Source organism: Leucoraja erinacea, chromosome 7, assembly GCF_028641065.1.
Source record: "Leucoraja erinacea ecotype New England chromosome 7, Leri_hhj_1, whole genome shotgun sequence".
In the NCBI taxonomy this organism is placed as follows: Eukaryota; Metazoa; Chordata; class Chondrichthyes; order Rajiformes; family Rajidae; genus Leucoraja; species Leucoraja erinaceus.
Window position 1 is genome coordinate 27273681 of NC_073383.1, and position 27036 is coordinate 27300716.

Consider the following 27036-nt stretch of genomic DNA (forward strand, 5'->3'; position numbering starts at 1 on the left):
GATAAGGGGGAAACCTTTAAAACCGGGAGAAGCTTTTTTCACACTCTATCTATGCCTCTGCCACAGAGGGTAGTTTTAAATTGCTATATTTAGAGGGAGTTATGTGGCCCTTGTGGCTAAGGGGATCAGGGGGTATGGAGAGAAGGCAGGTATGGGATACTGATCAGCCATGATCACATTGAATGGCAGAGGCTCGAAGGGCCGAATGGCCTACTCCTGCACCTAATTTTTGTTCTAACTTCTGCTCCTCTAGCTATTCCAGATCCAGATTTGTTCTACCACTGCTTATAGCTAAGATACTCTACCACATAAGAACCCATAACCAGATAAGATGTATGCAGATTGCCATGGATTTATCAATTTATCTATTAAAAGTATTCATGATATATTTATCCAGCCTGGATATATACATTTTATTCAACCAACTCTCTTCCTCTGGCAGTAATAAGGTTCCTGATTAGCAAGGGTGTCAAAGGTTATGGGGAGAGGGCAGAAGAATAGGGTTGTGAGTTTAGTTCAGTTTAGTTTTGTTTATTATCATGTGTACCGAGGTACAGTGAGTGAAAAGCTTTTTGTTGCTTGCCAACCAGTCAGCGGAACGACAATACATGATTACTATCAAGCCATCCACGGTGTGCAGATACATGATAAGGTAAAAATGTTTAGTGCAAGATAAAACTGGTAAAGTCCGATCCAAGGGTCACCAATGGGGTAGATAGTAGTTCAGGACTGCTCCCCAGTTCAAGTAAGATGGTTCAGGAGAAGGTCTCGACCTGAAACGTCACCACATCCTTTTCTCCAGAGATGCTATCTGATCGCTGAGTTACTCCAGCTTTTTGTGTCTATCTTTGCTATGAATCTATTCAGTTTCCTTCAGTTTTAGCACGTATTGGAGAATACTTTTATTTATATGTAAATCTTCTGAACCAATTTGTCAAAGGGATATAAATGCTCGATAATCATTTATACTCTGTTAATGCTTGTAATTTTCTGATCCAAAATATTCCAAAGATGTATGGCTTTGTACGGCCTGTTTAAAAAAATGCACCTGATGTGTCGAGAGTGATTCAGAAAGTGGGAAAACTTGGAACTAAGTGGGAACAGTTGATTGATGGTTGGCATGGACTCAGTGGGCCTGTTTCTATGCTGTACCTCTAAATAAAACTAGTTATCTTAATAACCCTGTAGAATTTGAAATGGTCGTGCAAACTTGAAATGAAGCATGAAATTAGTCCCCACGAGATTAGAAAAAAACTTCTTAAGAGACAGCAAATAGTCCCCCTCACCCTTATAACCATATCAAAAATAATAATCCTATCCATGCAATGACTTAAAATGCCTAAACCAATTCAGCTGCAAACTGTGAAATCCAATAACCTATTATGACTAGGTGAATAAAAATATAATTATTGATTATTTTAAGACATATCTTATAAGAACATGATAGTTGTTTTTCCACCTTTATTTGTTTTTAGGTTGGATTAAAAATAAATAGGACTGTGACCAGAGTTAATGAATTCTATTTCCATTCGTATATACCACATATACTTTACCATTTACATTTGCCACTAGCTTCTAATTAATATTAGCAACTTATTATTGTTGCAGTAGTTGTTGTAGGCTGCACATGTTTCTTCCTGAATCATAAGGAGAAATTACTCATATTTTCCCATAAAACTAAGAAATATTGTACCCGTGTAGTCTTCTCTGGATGAGTATGTACATAAATTGATGTCAAACGGCAACATTTGAACAAAATTATTTTGTTCTCCTTCGGTGCGGCGCTGCGCTCTGAGAACTACGCTCGCTCTATGATCTTTGCTGAGAACAAAGCTGGCAAAGCATTGTTTCTCTTATACAATATGCATGATGCACATATTCAAGTCCTGGTTTTCAATCACTGATGTGACATCTGGTCGGAGTTGGAAACAGTAGCTTTTAAAAACACACACCCATAAACACTGGATAATTGTAAACGCCAACTGCGCCGCTGCATTTATGAACGTTTCATACAATAAAGCTGATATAAGGTACATAGGGTGCGTGTTGATTCATTCTAGACAACAGATTAAAAAAATAATCTTAACCTCATTAATTCACTTTGGGTGTATTGTGATGTGCTCTACTGTATGAAGTGTACAGCAAAACTTGCACTTCCAGTGTGGTCTATCGTATAGTTTTTTCAGCGGACCACAAATTGACTTTAAGAGCAAAACATCAAGTGATGGAGAACTCAGCAGGTCAGGCTGGATCTATGGTCTGGAGGGTCCGAAGAAGGGTCTCGGCCCAAAACATCACCTATTCCTTCTCTCCAGAGATGCTGTCTGACCCGCTAAGTTACTCCAGCATTTGTATCTGTCCATGGAAGGAATGGCAAGGCGACGTTTAGGGTTGGGTCCCTTCTTCACACATTTTTTAAGGGGTTGGGAAAGATTGAAAATTTCACTTGTATTTAAATATGCTGTTACGAATATAACTAGTAGTGTGGGAGAAAATTCCATGAGCCTCAATTGCCACACACATACCCAAAAGTAGATATGTAGTAAGTTACAGTGTGTAAAAGAAAAAAAGATATTACGAGCTTTGTAGTCTCCTTGTACCAATCAAACGCAAATTCAAAATTCTATATTTTGAAAATGGGCAAAGCAAAAAGTAGCATGTTCTCTAGAAAGGCTTATCCTAAAATAATTTGATTGAAAGGGTGTGATTTTTAGTCAGGACGTCTGTATCATTCATTCTGTGAGCTGTAGGTGTAGATGTGGACGCCGTGACGGTAATCGCGAGCACATCAAGATGGCGCGAAAAATTACCCATGACGTACTACGGCTTTTTTGCCGAGTGGATTATCTGCTCCGCTCTATGATCTTTGGTGGCGACTGCAAAGTCTCCTGCAGTCGCCTGAGTGGGACAGGCCCATCATTCTCCTCCTATGTCTTACGGTTTTATGGTTAGGCAACTTGGTTGGCATGGAAATCTTTGGCCAAAGAGCATGTTTCCGGGCTGCAGTGCTCCATGGCTCCAGAAATGATTCACTTCACCCGTAATCTCATGGATTGAGATTTTGGAATCAATTCCTTAATCTCAGAAGAATAGATTGCCCAAAAGAATGAAGAAAATGAAGGGCAGCACAATGGCGCAACATGGGATTGCTGCCTTACAGTGCAAGAGTCCCGGGTTAAATCCTGACCTCGGATGCTGTCTGTACGGAGTTTGTCTGTTCTCCCTGTGACCCCATGAGTTTTCTCTGGGTGCTCTGGTTTCCTCCCACACTCTAAAGACATGCAGGTTCGTAGGTTAATTGTAGGAAAATTGTAAATTGTTCCTAGTGTTTAGGATAGTGCTAATGACGGTGCGATCACTGTGAGTGTGTACTCGGTGGGCAAAAGGGTCGGTTTCCGTGCTGTATCTTTAAAGTCTAAGGTCTAAAAATGGTTTATGAGAAGGACTCCGGTTTGGAGAGCACTCCCATATGAAAAGGACTCCCTGGACACTGAGGTACAACTGAAGAGTTTAGAAGAATGTGGGGGGACCTGATTGAAACAGAGAATTTTGAAAGACTTGGATAGAGTGGATGTGGAGAGGATGTTTCCACTAGTGGGAGAGGCTAGAACTAGAGATCATAGCTTCTTAATTAAAGGACATTCTTTTCTGAAGATGAGGAGAAATTTCTTTAGTCAGAGGGTGGTGAATCTGTGGAATTCTTTGCCACAGAAGGCTGTGGATGCCTAGTCAGTGGGTATTTTAATAGCTGAGATAGATAGATAGATAGATACTTGAGAATGGGGTTAGGAAGGAGAGATAGGATGGTGGAGTAGACTTGATGGGCCAAATGGCTTAATTCTATTCCTATCACTTATGACCTTAAGAGAAAGTCACGGGACTGATTCCTGGAAATGGAGGATATCGGAATGATAAACGACTGGGGAAATTTGGCCTTAGCACCTTTGAATTAAAGTATCTGATAGATGACAAACAAGTTTGCAAACTGCAGTAGGGAAATAAATCTGAGACAGTACTTCAAACTGAAGCATGACAGTTGGACAAGGGATCAAAAGTTCAAAACCATTAGCAGTAAATACTATTACTTTTAGGATGTTCTTCACATAACAGCATGAAATGTCCTTCCGGATTCAATTCTGCGACCTCTTCCTCCTCAATAATCAGCTGAGTTGCCAAATATTGAGGATTGTGCATGAAACAGTTGCAGACAATACATACAGTCTAGGTGAGAGAGACTGACAAAAACGTGGAGGCTGAGATTCTGTCTGAGTTAAGCTGGAAAGAGTGCAGAGAAGATTTACGAGGATATTGCCATGACTTGAGGGCCTGAGCTATCGGGAGAGGTTGGGCAGGCTAGGACTTTATTCCTTGGAGCGCAGGGGGGGTGAAGGGTGATCTTATAGAGGTAAAAAAGACCCAGCCTATCCAGCCTCTCATAACTCAAACCCTCCAAATCTGGTAATATCCTTGTAAATCTTTTTTACCCTTTCTAGTTTAATGAAATCCTTCTTATGGCAGGGTGTATTGATTACTCTACACGTGGCCTTACCAATGTCTTGTATAGATGTACCGTGATGCTCCAACTCCTGTTCTCAATATAGTGACAAACGGAGGCAAGCATGCCGAATGCCTTCTCCTCCACCCATCTACCATGGAACCATGTATTTTCACTCCTAGGTGTCTCTGTTCTGCATCACTCTCCAGGGACCTACCATTTATTGTGTAAGTCCTGCCCTCGTTTATCTTGCCAAAATGGAACACCTCACATATATCTGAATTAAACTCCATCTGCCATTCCTCATCCCTTTCATCTGGTTGACCAAGGTCCCATTGTACTCTTAGATGGTTCAATGGTACAGCTGCTCCTCGACCTACGATGGGGTTACATTCCGATAAACCCATCGTAAATCGAACATATCGGAAGTCAAATGCATTTAATACAATTTGATCACGTGACCGGAAGTGAGCTGCGGCTCGCTGACATTGCCCTACGTTTGCACCATCGTAAAGTCAAAATATCGTAAGTCGAAGCATCGTGAATCGGGTATCATCTGTACATTATTGTCACATGAGGTACAGTGAAATTCATTTTGTATACAGTTCAGTACAAGTGTGACTCTACATAAGTGTGTGGTAGTAGTACACTGAGTCAGTGTACACGGTCACCAGATTTGGCGCCATTTTCATGTCCCAGTTGTTATAAGTGTTGAGTTCTTAACCTGACAATGAAGGTCCATTGTCCTGGGTGTCCCCCACTGCTCTGTGCCACTGCAGGCCGGCAAGGCCTCTTGGAGCAGCGCCATGTCCAGCCGAGCCCCAGGCTGTGCAGATCCTCCTGTGGCCCACTCCACCGTCGAGATGCACTGCACTCCCTCCTGCAGCCGGTCTCCTTCCTATGACCCAGTCCGAGTCTGACTCTCCTGAAACTGAAAAATGTTACCACAATCAGTCTCAAGAAATGTCACCTGTCCATGTTCTCCAGAGATGCTGCCTGACCCACTGAATTACTCCAGCACGTTGCATCTTTTTAAGTTAACAGGTTAATACAATTGAAAATGGATTATTATATGGTTGTGAAAGCCTGATGGAAGTGAGTAAAGAAACTTGAATACATTTCCAGCCTGGGTCAACTGGGTCCTCCTGGGGCGGCACTGCAGAGTTGCTGCCTCAGCGCCTGAGACCCGGGATCGATCCTGACTATGGGTGCTGTCTGTACGCAGTTTGTAAGTTCTCCCCATGACAGTGTGGATCTTCTCTGATTGCTCGTGTTTCCTCCCACACTTCAAATCAGAAAAATTGTCAATTGGCCTTAGTGGGTAGGATAGCGTTAGTGTACATGGTGGTCGCTGGTCAGTATGGACACAGTTGACCAAAGGGCCTGTTTCCGTGCTGTATCTCTAAACTAAACTAAACTTTGAATTCTGTTCATTATTCCATTATATCATTTCTGAATTGAAGTTTAGAAGTGAGTTATGAAGTTTTCCATAAATGACTGCATCTTGACAAGGGTCCATCTTTACGCTACTAACACAGATGATTTTGCCTCAGGGTCAGTGGACTGTCACCTTTCATGGGCGATAATGATAATGAAACCTTGGCGAACGTAACATCAGCCACTTGGGATTTTGATGATGATGCATTCGATGAAATTTCAGAAGATGCCAAAGACTTTATTAGTGGTCTGCTGACAAAAGACATGAAGTAAAGATTTTTGTCTCTATTGCCTTGATTTTATTTGCTCTTTTTAACAAGTAGACTTTAATATTGTCAATAATGTTCCTTTCCTCAAATAGGGCAGCGCAGCAGGTAGAGCTACTGCCTCACAGCACCAGAGACCCAGGTTCAATCCTGACCTCGGGTACTGTCTGTGTGGGGTTTGCACGTTCTCCCTCTGACCCCATTTCTCTGGGTGCTCCGGTTTCCTCCAACATTACAAAGACATGCGGACCTGTTGGTTAAATGGCCTCTGTAAATTGCCCCTAATGCGTATAGAAACATAAAAACATAGAAAATAGGTGCAGGAGTAGGCCATTCAGCCCTTCGAGCCTGTACCGCCATTCAATATGATCATGGCTGATCACCCAACTCAGAAACCTGTACCTGCCTTCTCTCCATACCCCCTGATACCTTTAGCCACAAGGGCCATATCTAATTCCCTCTTAAATATAGCCAATGAACTGGCCTCAACTACCTTCTGTGGTAGAGAATTCCAGAGATTCCAGGACTCTCTGTGTGAAAAAAAATGTTTTTCTCATCTCGGTCCTAAAAGATTTCCCCCTTATCCTTAAACTGTGACACCTTGTTCTGGACTTCCCCAACATCGGGAACAATCTTCCTGCATCTAGCCTGTCCAACCCCTTAAGAATTTTGTAAGTTTCTACAAGATCCCCCCTCAATCTTCTAAATTCTAGTGAGTATAAGTATGGGATGTGGAACAAGATAGAACTAGTGTGAACGGGTGATTGATGGTCGGCTTGGTCTCGGTGAGCCGAATGGCCTGGTTCCGGGCTGTACACTTCAATCAATCAATTGGGATGTGGAAATTATAACCAAATGTAATCAAGATAATGGCTTTAAAAATCTACACTTTCCTTCGTCTGTTGCCAGACATCGCTTGAACTGTGATCAGTGTCTCGAGCACAAGTGGCTGAAAAAAGATGTTAAGAACATGGCTGTGAAAAAACTTTCAAAGGAAAGAATGAAGAAGTACATGACCAGAAGGAAATGGCAGGTACAACATGAATGTTAAGTGGAGCGGAGAACAGTAGAGCACAGGAGCAGGCCTATCACTACAATGTCCATGCCAATCGTGATGCCATGATACATTAAACTTCGCTGCCTGCACATGATCCATATCCCTCTATTCCCTGCATATCCAAGTGCCTATCCAAAAGCCTCTTAAATGCCTTGATCATATATACCTCCACCATCACCTCCAGAAATCCACCACCCTCTGTGTAAAAAAACTTGTCCTGCACATTTTTAAACTTTGCCCCTCTCACGTTAAAGCAATGCCCTGTAGCCTTTGACAGTTAAATAGTTTCTGACTGTGTACCATACCTATGCCACTCATAACTTTATATATTTCTATCAGGCTTCCCCTCAACCTCTGGCATTCCAGAGAAAATAATACCTCTCTCTTTAGAGCTATTACCCCCTAATCGAGCCACTCTCAAATTGACATTTCCACGCTGGGAAAAATATTCTGACTGTCTACCCTATCTGTGCCTCTCATAATTTGATAAACTTCTATCGTCTCCCCTCAACCTCCTGCATTAGAGAAAACAATCCAAATCTGTCCAATCTCTCCTTATAGCTGATACTTTCTAATCTAGGCAGCATTCTGGTAAACCTCGTCTGCATCCTCTCCAAAACTTCCACCTCCTTCCTGAAATGGGGCGACCAGAACAGCATGCCATATTCCAAATGTTACAATTAACTGAAAAACCTCCTCCCGGCTAGATGTCACCTAGAACATGCTGACCAGGGTGCAAGTTGCAATTGCTTCTCACTCATTTGTTTTTCCTTCTTTCATGAAGGTGGGGCTCATCTGAATGATGCAACACTGTTAACATGTTACAGCGCACTGTCTCATCATATATATATATATATAACCTTTAATTATGAGCCATGAGCATTCATTGGGCTGGTCTCATACCACAATCTTCATTTCTTGCCTGATATCCACACGTCTTGTTTTTTAATTGAAGTTTGGCAGTTAGTAAACAAGAGCATCTCCTTCCACAAATCAGACCACTCTCACCATCTGAAATCAGCAAAAGGACAAGTTTACACATAGAACGTCTTGGCCTTTAGATCTTTTCCTATATGTGCTACTGATTTAAAGCTCCATTTCCACTATGAAACATTCCCAACTCAAGCAATACTCCAGGTACTATCACGACATTGAAGAACCATTTAGACAGTACAATGATAGGGGATGTTGTGGGATATGTGCCAAATGCGGGCTGGTGGGACTAGTGTCAATGGGGCATGTTGGTGGGCGTGGGCAAGTTGGGCCTGTTTCCATGCTGTATGACTGTGACTAATAAATAACTAGATAGATGACAAAATTGGATCAACTGTAGATAGACACAAAATGCTGGAATAACCCAGCAGGTCAAGCAGCATCTCTGGAGAAAATGGATATGGGTTCCTGGCTTGCTGAGTTACTCTTTGGTATATCTTTGGTATAAATCAGCATCTGCAATTCCTTTTTATTACATTTGGATGTTCTGTGCCTAATGGATGTGTCTTAAGTCATCCTCCAGTGAAAACCACCAAATTCTCAATGGGTAGGCTAGGTTTATGTTTAGGTGCATTATTCTCACCAGCACAGAGCTACTGTGAAAGCTGAACCTGCATTCTATCCACACAGATCAGATATACTGTACAATGCAATCATTTCAAACTCAACTACAATAGATAGAGCAAAGAGCAAGATACAGAGTGTAGGATATAGTTCTCAGCATTGTCTTGCATCAGTTCCATAGACAAAGTCCAATGTCCACATTGTGTATTGGACAGTAACCTAGCTTATGGAAGGACCATTCAGAAGCCTGATAACGGAGGGGAAGAAGTTATTCCTGAATCTGGTGGTGCGTGCTTTCAAGCTTCTGTACCTTCAGCTAGATGGGAGCAGGGAGAGGTAGGAATGAGCAGGATGGGTCAATCTTTGATTGTTGGCTGCTTTTCCAAGGCAGTGTGAAGTGTAGATGAAGTAAATGACTCAAGTTAGGAAGAGCCATTATATGCCCATCTCCCTTTAAGGCAATTGCTCGTCAGTTCTGGATGAAAATCGGAGGACTGTGGCTTGTTCTAACTCCATATAAAATGCATCTGCAATGTATTGAGTCTGTGCTGCTGCCAAACTCATTGCAGTCGGTGCATTGAACTCTGAGTAGCCACCAGATTGAATTCACTACTGCCTGAAGGCCCTTGTACAGGTTCCAACTGTCCATAATACTTTGATCAAAGATCAAATAAATTAGTAAAAACAAAAAAAGTTAAATATATTTAAAAATATGAAACTGCTTTTCACTACTTATAATGTAAGCATAGATTTCAAATAAAGATTAGTACCCCAGTCAACAAGTGGGACTATTGTATGCTGTCTCAGTGTGCTGTTTCTATACACTTGTACTGTATCTAAGATAGAATCATAGTCATACAACATGGAAACAAGTCCTTCGGCCCAACTTGCCCACAACGACCAACATGCCCCATCTACATGGTTTACATTTGGTCTATATCCCTCTAAACCTGTCCTATCCATGTACCTGTCTAAATGTTTCTTAAATATTGCGATAGTAAACGCTGCAATACTACCTGCTAATGTACTAAGATCATAAGATGTGCTTATGTACAATGATACCCTGACTGAACTGTGTGCAAAAATGACTTTCACTGTACCTCGGTACATGTGACAGTAAAGTACCATTGATCCATTGAGTCAGATGGAGCTGTGGTGAATTCACCTGGCATTCAGTTGAGGGGCCAGGTGTGAAGTGCATTAGGACCCTTGATGAATAATCCAGTGGCGGAAGTGCAAGTCACATGTTTGTGCATCCGGTACATTCCTGCATTCCGTGCAGCATTGTGCTGCAGTGGACATTTGGCATGCACTGCTGGTTCACTGTTGGCAGCCTGTTGCTGACCAGTTACACCTGATGTGTGGCAGGCAGATGCTGGAAATGCAAGGAACTGCAAATGGTGGTTTACAATGAATGACACAAAGTGCTGGAGTGACACAGCAAGCCAGGAAGCATAGAGTCATACAGCACTGAAACAGACCCTTCAGCTCAACCAGGGTGCCCGATCTACACTGGTCCCACCTGCCCGCATTTGGCCCATATCTCTCTAAACCTTTCCTATTCGTGTACCTGCCCAAACGTATTTTACATTCTGTTATAGTACCTGCGTCAACTACCTCCTCTGGCAGCTTGTTCCATATACACACTACCTTCTCAGTGAAAATGTTGCCCTTTAGGTTCTTATTAAACCTTTCCCCTCTCTCCTTAACCCCATGTCCACTGGTTCTTGATTCCCCTAGTCTGGGTAAAAGACTGTACATTCACCCTATCTATTCCCATCAGGACTTTATGCAACTCTATAAGATCACCCCTCTGCACTCCAAGGAATAGTCCTGCTGTGCCCAACCTCTATTTATAGCTCAGGCTGTTGAGTCCTGGCAACATGTTTGTGAATTTTCTCTGCACTCTTTCCAGCTTAATAACATCTTTCGTATAACATGGTGACCATAACTAAGCACAATTTAGGTGGCATATCTGGAGAACATGGATACAGCACGGAGACAGGTCATTCGGCCCAACTTGCCCATGCCGACCAAGATGCCCAATCTACAATAATCCCACTGGCCCGAATTTGGCCCATATCGCTCTAAACCTTTCCTATCCATGTACATGTCTAAATATCTTTTAAATTCTGTTATATTATCTCCCTCAATTACCTCCTCTGGCATCTCGTTCCATATATCATTACGGAAGTGATGTTTCAGGTTTAGACTGAGTATGAAGGAGGGTCTCAGTCCGAAATGTCACCTATCCATGTTCTCCAAAGTGTCAGTGAAATTGTGAATTTGGGTAATGTGCCTCATTGCCCATAAAGAGATGGTTTGTTGCTGTCCAAACTCATTGATTATTTTTTTTTACCAACCAATAAAAAAATGATACATATTTAATTGGCTTCACTCATGTTAAAAGCGTGACCATAACAAAGTTGACCCTGTTTTATTACATAGTGGCTTAAACTGAAAGCTTATGTGGAGTCCTGCCACAAATAAAGATCTAATTTTATTGTCCTTCATACAGTAATAAACAAATTCCTTTGGTCTGCCATTAACCCTTTGTCTTGCCTATGAAAGGAGTGTTATGTATTCTAGTAGAAAGATATCATTCGTTCTTAATTTTCTCGTATCATTGTACTATTTTATTGAAATATTTTTCCCATTGATGTGGCCACAATAATATCCTTTGAGCTTTGCTACATTAAGATTTTCTGCCAGTCATCATCGTCACTTTTTCTTCACTTTGTATTTTAGGTTTAAGTTTACTATTGTCATATAGTTCACGTTATAGGAGTAGAATTAGGCCATTCGGCCCAACGAGTCCACTCCGCCAATCAATCATGGCTGATCTCTGCCTTCTAATGGCATTTTCCTGCCATCTCCCCATAACCCTTGACACCCGTTCTAATCAAGAATTTGTCTATCTCTGCCTTAAAAATATCCACTGATATTCCTGTGGTAATGAGTGCCAAAGATTAACTCACCTCTGACTAAAGTTCCTCCTCACCTCCTTTCTAAAAGACTGCCCTTTAATTCTGAGGCTATGACCTCTGGTCCTAGTCTCTCCTACCAGTTGAAACATCCTTTCCACATCCACTCTATCTATGCCTTTCATTATTCTGTAAGTTTTCAATGATGTTCCCCCTCAACCTTCTAAACTCCAGCGAGTAGAGGCCCAGTGCTGTCAAACGCCCATCATATGCTAACCCACTTATTCCTGGGATCATTCTTGTAAATCTCCTCTGCTCCTTCTCCAGAACCAGCACTTCCTTCCTCAGATATGGGGCCCAAATCTGTTCACACTACTCCAAATGCAGCCTGACCAGCACCTGACACAGCCTCAGCATTACATCTCTGATTTTGTATTACAATCCTCTTGATATAAATGCTAGCATTGTATTTGCCTTCCTTACTACCAATTCGACTTGCAAATTAATTTTTGGGAAACCTGCACCAAAGTCCCAAGTCCCTTTGCACCTCCTATTTCTGGATTCTCTCTCCATTTGGAAAATAATCTAAGCCTTTATTCTTATTACAAATATGCATGACTCCACACTTTGATATACTGAATTTCGTCTGCCACTTCCCTGGCCACTCTCCTAACCTGACCTGCAGAGTCCTTGCATTTCATACCCTTCTTTGGTCACCCATTTGTTTTCATTAAAATGTTTAAGTTACTTTTCCTTTTCTCATTCGTTCCCCAGAGACTGATGAATTGACAACTGGATGACGTGTTCTTCATTAGATAAACTTAGAGATGCAGTGTACGTAGCGCAGCAGATATTTGTGAATCGACATTGTACTTTGTTTCAAGATAGAACTTAGAAACATAGAAAATAGGTGCAGGAGTAGGCCATTCGGCCCTTCGAGCCTGCACCGCCATTCAATATGATCATGGCTGATCATCCAACTCAGTATCCCGTACCTGCCTTCTCTCCATACCCCCTGATCCCTTTAGCCAAAAGGGCTATATCTAACTCTCTCTTAAATATAGCCAATGAACTGGCCTCAACTACCTTCTATGGCAGAGAATTCCACAGATTCACCACTCTCTGTGTGAAAAATGTTTTTCTCATCTCGGTCCTTAGAACAGTACAGTACAACTTAGAACAGTACAGTACAAAAAGAGGCCCTTCGGCCCAGAAAGTCTGTGCCAATCTTGATGCCAAGACCAACTCTTATCTGCCTACACATGATCCATATCCCTCCATTCTCTGCATATCCATGTCCCTATCCAAAAGTCTCATAAATGGCATTATCGTATCTGCCATCACCACCATCCCTGGCAGCACTTTACAGGCACTCACCACCCTTTGTGTAAAAAATATTGCCACGCAAATCTCCTTTAAACTTTGTCCCTCTCATTTTAAAACAAAGATAAAATCAAGTAAATCAAAGTTTAAATCAAGTGTAATGTAGTGAAAGTGCCAAAGTTATTAAAAACATTTAAAATTTCAACGGAAATCCTGGAAGCCAGATAAAACTGCATGCAAAAGTAATTTTTAATCATTATTAAAACCAATGGAACTGATAACCAACCTTTGCCCAAAATGAGCACAGAATCAGCAGAACCTTCATGTGCATAGGTTCTAAAAGCAGAATTAGGCCATCCGGCCCATCAGTGTTAATTCTGTCCATATAATTCGTACATCCTTTGGTGAGGTACCATGAAACTAAATTAAAGCATGTGGGATCACTGAGATATACTAGCAGGTCTTGAGGAGTGATTAACAGGCGGAAGACAGAGAATTAAACAAGATGGATAGGTTTTGAGTTGGTATTGTCTGATCATTGGAGTGCTGCAGGATCTGGTGCTGGAACTAACCCAGCTGCTCCCATGGATTTGGATGAAGGGCCTTGGTAATATATCCAAGCTTGCTGAAGATGTACAACTGGGTGGCAGTGAGAGGTAGAAAGAGATGCAGAGAGATTTCCAGGCATATAAACAGGGTAACCGACTGAACACGGAAATGGGAAGTCAGATATTACGAAGAAAAACATGACATTGTGCATTCTGGTGGGAAAAGAATAAAAGGTCAAAGTCCATAGAATATAGACCATTGAACAATACAGCACAGGAACTGGCCCTTGGACTGCTCAGTATCCTAGTGAACATGATGTCAAGATAAACTAATCCCATCTGCCTGCACATGAACCATATCCCTCTATTCTCTGCATTTCCATGTGCCCATCTAAATGTTTCTTAAATGCCACTATCATATCTGCCTCCACTACCAACCCTAGCAGCGCATTCCAGGCAACCAACACCCACTGCGTAAAAAAAACATTCCCCATACATTTCCTTTAAAAAATTTCCGCTCTCACCTTAAAGCTATGCCCTCAAGTCTTTGAAATTTCCACTCTGCGAAAAAAAAAGCTTCTGATGGCCTGCTCTATCTATGCCTCTTGTAATTTTATATCCTTCTATCAGGTCTCCCCTCAACCTCCATTATTCTGGAGAAAACAATCCATGTTTGTCCAACCTCTCCTTGTACCTAATGCCCTCTAATCCAGGCAGCAATTTGGTGAACCTCCTCTCGAAAGCCTCCACATCCTTCCTGCAACAGGGCGACCAGAACTGCACACAATAAACTAGAATTGAATCGGTGAGAGGTAGTTGAGGCAGGTATTGTAACAGCATTTAAAAGGCACTTGGAAAGATGCATGGATAGGAAAGATTCAGAGAGCTTAATATTTTTTTTAATTGGGGGAGCAGCACCTTGTATTTCGCTTGGGCAGCTTACAAGCCAGCGGTATGACCATTGATTTCTCTAATTTCAAGTAACTCTTGCATTCCCTCTCTCCCCCCTCCCCTTACACTCTAGTCATCCTACTAGTTCCATTGTTCATATCCCTGTATCCCTTCATTATCATCTCTTCCCCAGCCAACAATGGGTCATTATGGGCTCCACCCTTCCTTGGTCATCTGTTGCCAGCCGTGATTTGTCCTGGTTTTTTCCTACCTCTAGTTTGAAGAAAAATTCTGGCCCGAAATGTCACCCATCCTGTTTCTCCAGAGATGCTGCCTGACACGCTGAGTTATTCCAGCACTTTGTGTCTATCTTTAAGATTCAGAGGGACATGGGGCCGAACACTGACATATAGGACCAGCCCAGATGGACATCTCAGTCAGCATGGACAAGTTGGGCTGAAGGGCCTGTTTCCATGATGTATTACATTCAGGGCTACCTGGAGGTGCATCGCTTCAAGAGCTGCTGTCACACATTTTCTGAAACAGAGAGCGAGAGCTGACGATTCAAAACTTCCCTCAGAGTACTAACCTCAAAAGACTGTGCATCGTTGAATTGAATTTGTAATCTCAGAAGTTTTGAGTAAGGATTTCTTATCATTTAATTTTCCTTGCTTTGTAGAAGACGGGCCAAGCGATTCGAGCGATTGGCCGATTGTCCTCTATGGCGATGCTCGCTGGTCTAAGTGGGAAGAAGACCTCTCTGGGAAACATACCTGCCTGTCCTCTCACTTCTGCCGAGCAGCCAGAAGCTGAAGGTAATACAATCCTTGACTCTTAGACAATATTCTTTGCGGTTCCATTAAGATTTCCATTAAGAACAAATAAACAAGTCAAATAGTTATAAGGATTACCATTTTTACGTGTTTATATCAACAGATACTTTTATCTGAAAGTTATACAATGTCTGGACAGAAACTGGTAGAGCAGTAAGCTTTCGAGGATTACTTGTATAACTGAGAGGTTGTGTTAAAATGATACAATTGATCTGATAATCCAAGGATCTTGCCTGCGACTAAAACAGAATCTGCTTGAAATGCAGTGCAGTGTTTAGTTTAGAGATACAGTGTAGAAACAGGCCCTTCGGCCCACCGAGTCCATGGTGACCAGCGATCACCCGTACTCTAGTTCTATGCTACACATTAGGATACAATTTACAGAAGCAATTAACCTACAAACCTGCACATCTTTGCAATATGGGAGGAAACCGTAGCACCCGGAGAAAACCCACATGGTCACCGAGAGAGAGTGCAAACTCTGTATAGAGAGCACCCAAAGTCAGGATCGAACCTGGGTCTCTGGCGCTGTGAGGCACCCCTTTCCCCCTCCACAACTAGTTCCATCTGCCCCCATTCACACTCCTCCTTGGTTCTACCTATCACCCGCCAGCCCTGCCTCACCCCTCCCCTCGCCTCTTTATACTGACTATCTGCCCTCCACACTCTCTGTCCTGATGCAGGGTTTCGACCCAAAATATCAGCAATCCCTTTTACCTCCACAGATTTGCTGCTCATCCACTGTGTTACTCCAGTACTTTGTGTCTTTTTTGTAAACCAGCATCTGCAGTTCCTTGCATCCCCCAATAGTTTGATTTTCTTCACTCCACACGACACCATTTGCATTATCTCACTTCACCTTTATGTACATCTTACACAGAGTTTAAAAAAAGCTCTTTGGATGGAATTAGGGGAACCTTTTCATCCAAAGGGTAGTCCATATCTGGCATGAGCTGCCAGAGAAAGCTATACAAGTGGAAATAGTTGGATAGAAATATGGATAGGAAGCGTTTGGAGGGATGTGGGCCAAATGCAGGCAAATGAGACTAGCCCAAAATGCCAACTTGGTCAGCATGGATAAGGTGGGCTGAAGGGCCTATTTCTGTGCTGTACAGCTCGATGGCTCTGCGGCCTAATGCTGTTTGCTATCCCATTATTTGAAGAGACTGAGGAGATGTTGTACAGGTTGCAGGTGAAGGATTGGAGAAGTTGCAGGTAGGCCAACAATTTACCAGAAAGTGTGACATGATCCTCTGATGACATTGCTATGTTGAAGGATGCTTAATACGTCTTATGGAAACCATAAGATTTCACTTAGAGCACAACCCAGAGCTGACATATCCAGATTACCCTGTATTTCACTTTTGACAAACTGATGATGAAATATGTATCTGTTCAATCCACAACACAGCTTTGTCAGTTTATGTGCTTGATATTATATATTTAATCTTAAATAATTTGCAACTTTTGCATATTTTGTCATTATGTTATTGATACATAAATCAAATTATTTTATTTTACTTTATAATCAATAAAGTAATCCCACTATGTACTGTAATTACAATTTAGCCAATGAATATTCATGACTTTTTGTTTTTTACCATCTGATTAATAAGTGGACAGGTACTGACTTTTTTGCTAACACGGGCAGACAAGAGAAATTCTGTCACATGTTGCAAGTACATCTTGCATTGTAGCGTTTAATTGTGTGTTTTGTTATTTTATTATATATGTGAGACTCGGCCCCCACCTCTCCTCCACTCGCAGGTTGAGTACCGGGTTCCCCACAGGGTTGTGTGCTAAGCCCCCTCTTATACTGTCTCTACACCTACGACTGTAGTCCGGCCCACAACAACAACCGCATCGTCAAATTTGCTGACGACACGACTGTGGTCGGACTTATTTCAAAGGGAGACGAGGCAGCCTACAGAGAGGAAGTCCTGAAGTTGACAACCTGGTGCTCAGAAAACAATCTGGCTCTGAACACCAGGAAAACAAAAGAGCTCATTGTCGACTTCAGGAGGCACAGCACCGACTTAGCCCCCCTACACATCAACGGCGAGTGTGTGGAGAGGGTCAACACCTTCCGGTTTCTCGGCGTCCATATCGCTGCTGACATCTCCTGGACGGACAACACGACAGCGGTCATCAAGAAGGCTCAGCAGCGGCTGCACTTCCTGAGGGTCCTCAGGAAGCACAACCTGGACTCTAACCTGCTGCTGACCTTCTACCGCTCGTCCATCGAGAGCCTGCTGACATACTGCATTACAGCATGGTATGGCAGCTGCACCATGGCAGACAGGGAGAGGCTTCAGAGGGTAACCAGGACAGCGCAGAGGATCATTGGCTGCCCTCTCCCCTCCCTGATGGACATCTACACCTCCCGCTGCCTTAGCAGGGCAAAGAAGATCATCAAAGACAGCTCCCATCCTGCGTTTGGACTGTTCGACCTGCTGCCCTCTGGAAGGCGCTATAGGTGCATCAAATCCAGGACAAACAGACTCAGGAATAGTTGCTTTCCGAGAATTATAACTACTATAAATTCAAATTCACACATGCACTGACTACACCGCCCAACACGGACTTCCATCTGTATATATGTATATATGTATGTAGCGCCGCAGAATTTGTGCACCTATTCCCCCCCCCCCCCCCCCCCCCCCCCCCCCCATCTTCCTTCTGTTTTTTGTTTTTTCTGTTTCTTGTTTTTTGTGCTAAATTGTATGTATGCACTGAGTACGAGCAGCTTTCAGTTTCACTGTACATGTATAGTGACAATAAATGGCATATCATATATGTATGACTGCAAGGCAACGAAATGTCGTTCAGACCGAAAGGTCTGAATGACAATAAAGGATACTCCACACCATAAAATTGATTGTGATAAAAGTATTAACCCCTCTAATTCATTGCTACACCATTTTCAGTTTATTTAAGTGGTCATACATCGGTTGAAGAGGTATCTTTGCACTACAAGTGTGCCCACCACCTTTATGCAGGTCCCATTGATGCACCATTTGGAGATTCAGTTTGTGAGCCTCGTAGCATTCACCAAAAACACTTGATTAAAAATTCACAACCATGCCAATGGATAAAGCAATAAACTTTGCTTAGTTTAATTTATTGTCATGTGCACTGAGGTACAGTGAAAAGCTTTTTTGTTGCGAACTTACCAGTCAGCGGAAAGACTATACACGATTACAATTGAGGAGTCCCCAGTGTACACATGCATGATAAAGTGAATAACGTTTAGTGCAAGATAAAGTCCAATTCAATATATTCTGAGGTACTCCAATGAGGTAGATACTTGTTCAGGACTGCTCTCTCGTTGTTGATAACAACTGGGAAGAAACTTGTTTAGCTTTGAAAATGGAATTTGACCATTTCCTTTCAGGAAATATGGACCAATAATATAGTTTCATTAGTAAAGTCCTTTCAACTAATATAGACATGTCCCAACCATTGTAACACTTGGCTTTTACCCAATATGGACAGATGTCATGGTTTTTTATGGCTACCAAAAATGGAAATTTAATTTAATTGTTTTTATATTTCCTTATCTCAGCCGTTGACACCAGTGAGCTTCTTGAAGACGTTTTCGAAGAAAAGCAAAACTTTAAGCCATATTTCTCCAAGACCTTTGAAGACGTTGAAGTTATAGAAAACAGTGCAGCGCGGTTTGATTGCAAGATCGAGGGTAAATTCACAGATGCTGCTTCTGGTTACTTTGCAGCGTCTTTTATTAAGAATTATTCTCCTAGAAGTTTGTGTCAATCTATAATGTTTTGATTATTGTTGCAGTTGAAAATGTATTTTTATTGGAAGTTTCTTTTGCATTGTCGAAGTCCCGTATGGTGTTCAATCCCTCCTTTCTTCCGTTACTTTACTTTAGACTTTAGAGATGCAGTGCGAAATAGGCCCTTCAGAACACTGAGCCCACTCCGACCAGCGATCACCCCGTACTCTTGAACTATCCTCCACACGAGGGACAATTTACAATTTTACTAAAGCCAATTTACTAAACCTACAATCCTGTACATCTTTGGAGTGTGGGAGGGAACAGGAGCACCTGGAGGAAACTCACATGGTCCCAGGGAGAATGCATAAATTCCGTACAGACAGCACCCATAGCCAGGATCAAATTCAGGTCTCTGGCGCTGTGAGGCAGCAACTCCACCGCTGTGCCACTGTGCTGCCTTAAATTTGTGCAAAGGGATCCCAGAAGTATTTCCCTGTATCACGGCCAGCAAGTTGCTATTTTGTGAAGACTGAAGGAACTGCAGATGCTGGAATCTTGAGGCAAACAAAGTGCTGGGAAAATGGACAGGCAATGTTTCGGGTGGGCATTCTGGAGTTTTGCAGAAATCCTCAAATATTTAAGCTGGGAAATCTGCTTGAAAGATCTATTCCCATTAGTCCGGCTTGAGGCGATATTCCCAATTAATTTTAAAGAAGAATAGTTGCAAGGGGGCTATTGTTTTAGATTTATTTTTGTTGCTTTAAGTTATCAATAGTCAAGTCAAGGGTGTTTTATTGTCATATGTCCCGAAAAGGAACAAAGAAATTCTTACTTAGTTTAGTTTAGAAATACAGCGCAGAAACAAACCATTTGGCCCACCGAGTCAGCGTATACCAACAATCCCCTTACACTTACACGATCCTTCAACACTAAGGATAATTTTACCAAAGCCATTAAATCTCACCCTGTACTTCATTGGAGCGCGGGAGGAAAGCGGAACACATGGAGTGAACCCATAAGGTCACGGGGACAGAAAAGCATCCATGGTCAGGATCAAACCCAGGTCTCTGGCGCTGTAAGGCAGCAACTCTACTGCTGCGCCACCGTGCCTCCCACACTTGTAGCAGCAATATAGATATGTAATCTTACTACTCTGTAAAATGATTTTAAATCATTAAAACCCATAATAAACAACAAAAGAAAGTTTGGTAGATAAACAAATGAAAAAAAACACAAATATAGTGGAACGTTAAAAATAATGCCCCCAAGTGTATGTGGTTCAGAGCTTATTTGGAGGTTGTAGTGTTTAATAGCCTGATGGTTGTAGGGAAGAAGCTGCTTCTGAACCTGTGGACTCGGTGGGCCGAAGGTACAGCCTGTATCCATGCTGTATCTCTAAACTCTGAACTCTCACCCTAAACTCTCAACCCGGAACATCACCTATCCTTGTTCTCCACAGATGCTGCCTGACCCACTGAGTTACACCAGCACTTTGTGTCTTAATGGACAGGCTTGTATAAGGTGTATATCGAGCATGGTTCACAACTTGATGACTGCGTGTTTTTCACAGGTTACCCTGACCCTGAAGTCATCTGGTTTAAGGATGAGCAGCCCATCAAAGAATCTCATCACTACCAGATTGAGTACGATGAAGATGGGAACTGCTCCTTGCTCATTTCTGAGGTATCTTCGTGTGACGTCGGCAAATATACTTGCAAAGCCATCAACAGCTTAGGAGATTCAACCTGGACAGCCGAACTCAGTGTGCAAACAATAGAGGGAGATAAATGAGCAACACTCCATCAGAGTTTAGAAAAAAGTGTTGCTCGTGCTTGTTGTCTAATGTTAAATGCTACACTATTAAAGACTATTTAAAGGAGCATAAGGGTTTGACAAGCAAAATTCATCGTTAATTCCCAAGGCATGGAAATAGTTTATTGATATAAGAAATCAAGGTGGGATATTGCAGTCATACTCAGAAACGTAAGATTAGAACCCACATGATCACTTAGTGACAGATATATGCCAATCTGAATACCACAGCTATATATACTATAGTATATACGATATACCCGTGGTTCCGTTTTGCCATCATTTACCAATTAACTGCAATAATCACTAACTTTCTCAGAGAAATTTAGAAATTCTTTGAAGCTGGTATCCAAAATCTGCCATCAAGCCTTTTCTGTGCTTTGACACAGTTCTTTGGTCATCCCCAGTTGCATGTACAGATGTTAGAGAAGCCAATTGGTGACTCCCTAGTTAACGAATTTCATCCACCTACTCGAAGCTTTCTGTGATCTAAGAGATATTTTAAACACAATCCTGTTTACATGACACTGCTCCTTTCACGTGTGTTTAATGTCTTTCACAATGCTTTTTATGTGTCACTTTAGTTTATGGTTTGTGGACAATGATTGAGTTTGTGCATTTACTGGTCACACCACACAAGGGAAGTGAACATCAGAATTTCTGTTGATGCCGCAATAAAGCATGGAAATGCAGCCCGCATTATTATATAATAAAAGACAAAGGATGTAAAGAATACAGGAAGGTGACTTTGGTTAGTAAATCCTGCTGTTTCAAAATCTAGCTGAAAATTATTCCAAATATTGGTGGCAAGGCATATTTTTAATATAAAGCAATAAGGCCTGAAAATCAAATAGATTATTATGAATTAAATGCAAAGATAATGCCATAAGACATCACAAACCATATTATTGTAAAGTACTCAATAATCAAATTCTGCTTAAGAGAACATAGTGCAGAGAACAGCACAGGAAGTGGCCGTTTGGCCCATGCCAATCATGATGCTCGGCCAAACTAATCTGCTCTGCCTGCACGTGATCCATATCCTTCCAATCCATTATGATCTAACTCATTTCAAATGATTGTGGGTCTGTCGTAAATATAATGAGGCCTTTACTGGGACCACAGAAGAGAAATACTATTAAACTGAGATGCCCTCTGTCTCTTGAAGCTTTACCCTTGGCATGGAGCTTGTCTGATAATTAGCACAGATTAATAAACCATGCCATGACCATCTCCCATCTGGCTTAATTGTTTAGTGACAATTTGCTCACATTTCAAATTTTCTTTCTAATTTTCGAAGCTGGTGGTTTAGTTGCCTGATAACAGCCTGGAAGAAACTGTCCCTGTTGCCTGACCCGCTGAGTTACTCTAGCACTTTATATCAGAGAGAGTCCTCATTATGTTGTCTCTTGTGCCTGTTATAAGTTAAGACTTCAGCAACATTTGATACAGGAGTAGCTCTTTTTAATGGAAGAAACTTTACCCCAATGTGGTTTTTATGTAAGTTGTATCATTGTCACTAGTGTGTGTAGGTTTGTGTACATGGTGATTGCTGGTCAACGCAGACTCTCCTACTTGTGGAAACATCCTCTCCACATCCACTCTATCCACTGATTCAGTAAGTTTCAATGAGACCCTGTCCTCATCCTCTAAACACCAGCGAGTACAGGCCCAGTGCCATCAAACGCTCCTCATATGCTAACCCAATCACCCCCAGAATCATTTTTGTAAACCTCCTCTGGGCCCTCTTCAATGGCAGCACATCCTTCCTCAGATATGAGCCCCATTACTGCTCACAATACTCCAAATGCAGTCTGACCAATGCCCTATAAAGCCTCAGCATTACATCCCTGCTATTTTTATTTTCTGCTTTATCAGGGACACACACACACACAAACACTTTTCAACCAATGCAGACCTCTCGGTTCTTTCGGCACACACGAGTGGTCTTTAGCTATGACTTCAAAGAGCAAGCCACCTGATCTCATATTCTTTGAAAAGTCTTAATATGTTTATAAAAAGCAATATATATATATTTACATTTCACCATGGTTCTACTGTTTTCATTAACTTCACACCTTAAGAGAGCATATTCAAGAAGGAATTAGATATAGTGTCTTCACTGTCTAAAGAGATATGGGCAAAATGTGGGAGCAGGACACAGATACATTTGGATGAACAGCCATGATCATATTGAATGGTGAAGCAGGATTAAAGGGCCGAATGCCCTCTCCTGCCTCTAGTTATTAGACTTAAGTAAAAGCATGCACTTTACAATGCGAGGCAAAGGTGGATATAATATATAGAAATATTCCATGATGCACAATTAAACTATATGCAATTACACAACTAGGATCAGACTGTGTCTCTCTACTTTAACCAGTTTTTATCGTAAACATTTTAGTCTGAATAAGACACATGGAACTGCAGATGCTGGTTTACAAAAAAGACACAAAGTCCTTGAGTAACGTAATGGGATAGGCACCATCTCTGGAGAACATGCATCACCTATCCATGTTCTCCAGAGAAGCTGCCTGATCTCAGTTACTCCAGCACTTTGTGTCTTTTTTTAGTCTGAATTAAGATTTGATCACATTTCATCCGATCTGATACACTCGGATTTCACAATATTGCAATGTTGGATGGCATTTACTTAAATATTACAAATCAAAAAATAGGTATTTATAATTGTTGATTACAAGGCCTTTGTTTTAGATTTGGCTACAATAGTTTTCAGAATATTTCTCCAAACCTTTCACAAACAAGCTTCAGATTTGAACAAATGAATAATAGTATTGAAACTCTTACTTCCCATTGCTGTCATACGGTTTAATACATGCTATTATGGATTTTAAGATGTATGTGCCATTTCATCATCGTAAAATAAATTCAGTTAAGGACAAGAAATTAATTGTTTTAACCATAAACTAAAACTGAAACATATTTTGAATTTGATAAATACATTTTACATTAATAACCAATAAAGTCGGTATAGACAATGTTACAATGTTTACGATGCTAACAGCTACCAAATGTTTGTAATTTGTAAAACAATTATTAAAAAGTGAATGACATTTTGATGTTTGTTATGATTGGCTCGAAAGAAGTTGGCGATATATGCGCTAGGTCCGTCTTTTACACGTTTTCGTGGTGTGGTAAGTTAATTCAAAGTAAGCACGCAGATACAGTAGGCAGTGAATAAAGCTAATGGCATGTTGGCCTTCATAACAAGAGGAGTTGAGTATAGGAGCAAAGAGGTCCTTCTACAGTTGTACAGGGCCCTAGTGAGATCACACCTGGAGTATTGTGTGCAGTTTTGGTCTCCAGATTTGAGGAAGGACATTCTTGCTATAGAGGGAGTGCAGTGTAGGTTCACAAGGTTAATTCCAGGGATGGCGGCACTGTCAAATGATGAAAGAATGGAGCGACTGGGCTTGTATACACTTGAATTTAGAAGGATTAGAAGGGATCTTATTGAAACATAAGATTATTAAGGGATTGGACAAGCCAGGCAGGAAACATGTTCCCGATGTTGGGGGAGTCCAGAACCAGGGCCCACAGTTTAAGAATAAGGGGTAGGGCATTTAGAACTGAGATGAGGAAAAACTTTTTCGCCCAGAGAGTTGTGAATCTGGAATTCTCTGCCTCAGAAGGCAATGGAGGCCGATTCTCTGGATGTTTTAAAGAGAGAGTTAGATAGAGCTCTTAAAGATAACGGAGTCAAGGTATATGGGGGAGAAGGCAGGAACAGGGTACTGATTGTGGGTGATCAGCCATGATCACAGTGAATGGCAGTGCTGGCTCGAAGGGCCAAATGGCCTACTCCTGCACATGCTGTCTATTGTTGAAAATTTCCTATGCATTAAAAAAAAAAAGAAATATGAGAACGTAAAAATGGAAGACGGGTTTAGGTGATATATCCATGTTCGTCAGAGATGCTGCCTGACCGGCTGAGTTACTCCAGCACTTTGTGTCTTTTTTTGGCAATTCAATCACACATGGTTCAATGGTACTTTATTGTCATACAGTATGTACCTGGATGCAGTGAAATTATTTATTATTGCATACAATTAAGTAAAACCATATAATACATAAGCACAACCATATACAAGACCAAGAGTGCCACAATTATTGTGTAAGAATAGTTGACCACTGAGGCAGTACACAAAGAGTTACCACGTCTCCAGTGCCAACTTGTGCCCTTCAAGTTCAAGTAGATCATTTAAACACCAGCATTTAAAAGACATTTGGATGGGTACATGGATGGGAAATGTTTAGAGGGGTATGGCCAAACACGGGCAGGTGGGACTAGTGTGGATGGGGCATCTTGGTCGACCTGGGCAAGTTGGGTTGAAGGGCCTGTTTCCATGCTGTAGGACTCTACCGTCAGTTGTATCATGATTGGAAAACGACACCTGGTCTTGGATTCCTGCTTCTGGAAAGGAAAGTGAAACTGGAAATATCCGTAAGTACGTGGGTTTCCTCCAGTGCTCCGGTTTCCTCCCACATCCCAAAGACTTGTGGGTTTGTCAGTTAATTGGCCTCTGTAAATTACCCCTGGTTTGTAGGGAGAGGATAAGAAAGTGGGATAACGAACTAGTGTGAACAGGTGATCATTAGTCAGTGTGGACTTGGTGGGCCGAAGGGTCTGTTTCCATGCTGTATCACAAAACTACACTAGACTCCTGTTGCACACACTGGCAATAATAGACAACAGCATTATCTCTGATAACTGGTCAGAAAACAAGATAAAATCAGGACATTAGAAGAACTGCTGGATAATCTCATTCTTCCCTGGTTCACTGATACTTTCACTGTGAAAGTATTTTTACATAGATCACACATGCACAAATACATTAATAAATTTCAAAGGTAATTTTAAATTGGGATTCTATTATGTGGAAAGGATCACAATACCATTTTTATAGACCATTAATTGCTAACATTAATTAAATATAAAATATTTTGATAACTTTGCTTACCTTTTTTATGAAGCTTTGGCAATCCCATTCATATGAATGTTGCCATCACTTTTACACTTTGTGCTGGAGTGAGCAGTATCCACCACTATCTGTAATTTACTTCATTCCGCTTGAGTTGCTGAACCAAGCAGTGGAGCAACTAGTCAATATGTGGCCTAACCCTATGTGCGTCCTACTGCACACATGTGGGAGTTAAAGAGAGTATTTGACGAAAAATCAAATCTCCTCAATCATCTATAGTGCATTCAGAAAGTATTCAGACCCCTTCACCTTTTCTACATTTTGTTATGTTACAGCCTTATTTTAAAATGGATTAAATTCATTTTTTTAATCATCAATCTACACACAATACCCCAGAATGAAGAAGCAAAAACAGGTTTAGACATTTTTGCAATGTTATTAAAAAAAAATAACTGAAATATCACCTTTACATAAGTATTCAGACCGTTTGCTATGACACTCAAAATTGAGCTTAGGTTCATCCTATTTCCATTGATTATCCTTGAGATGTTTCTACAACTTGATTGGAGTCCACCAGTGGTAAATTAAATTGATAGGACATGATTTGGAAAGGCACACACCTGTCTATATAAGGTCTCACAGTTGACAATGCATGTCAGAGCAAAAACCAAGCCATGAAGATGAAGGAATTGTCTGTAGACCTCCGAGACAGGATGGTGTCGCGACACAGATCTGGGGAAGTGTGTAAAACAATTTCTGCAGCATTGCAGGTCCTGAAGAGCACAGTGATCTTAAATGGAAGAAATTTGGAACCACCAGGACTCCAATACCTGGAGTATTGCGTATAGTTTTGGTCTCCTAATCTGAGGAAAGACATTCTTGCCATAGAGGGAGTACAGAGAAGGTTCACCAGACTGATTCCTGGGATGTCAGGACTTTCATATGAAGAAAGACTGGATAGACTCGGCTTGTACTCGCTAGAATTTAGAAGATTGAGGGGGGATCTTATAGAAACATACAAAATTCTTAAGGGGTTGGACTGGCTAGATTCAGGAAGATTGTTCCCGATGTTAGGGAAGTCCAGAACAAGGGGTCACAGTTTAAGGATAAGGGGGAAATCTTTTAGGACCGAGATGAGGAAAACTTTTTTCACACAGAGAGTGGTGAATCTCTGGAATTCTCTCCCGCAGAAGGTAGTTGAGGCCAGTTCA

General features: G+C 41.5%; 1 protein-coding gene across 9 annotated transcripts in view; it reads left to right on the forward strand.

Annotated features, from left to right (window-relative positions):
- LOC129698790 (myosin light chain kinase, smooth muscle-like) overlaps positions 1–23956 on the forward strand; it is a 258392-nt gene extending 234436 nt beyond the window's left edge. For all 9 annotated transcript variants that reach the window (XM_055638067.1, XM_055638068.1, XM_055638065.1 and 6 more), the window contains 5 exons: positions 6049–6201; positions 7108–7231; positions 15178–15313; positions 18897–19028; positions 20641–23956. In XM_055638067.1, the coding sequence (XP_055494042.1) occupies positions 6049–6201; positions 7108–7231; positions 15178–15313; positions 18897–19028; positions 20641–20861 (766 nt within the window). In that variant the 3' untranslated portion in view covers positions 20862–23956. The remainder of the gene's footprint in view (positions 1–6048; positions 6202–7107; positions 7232–15177; positions 15314–18896; positions 19029–20640) is intronic.
- The last annotated feature ends 3080 nt before the right edge of the window (positions 23957–27036 follow it).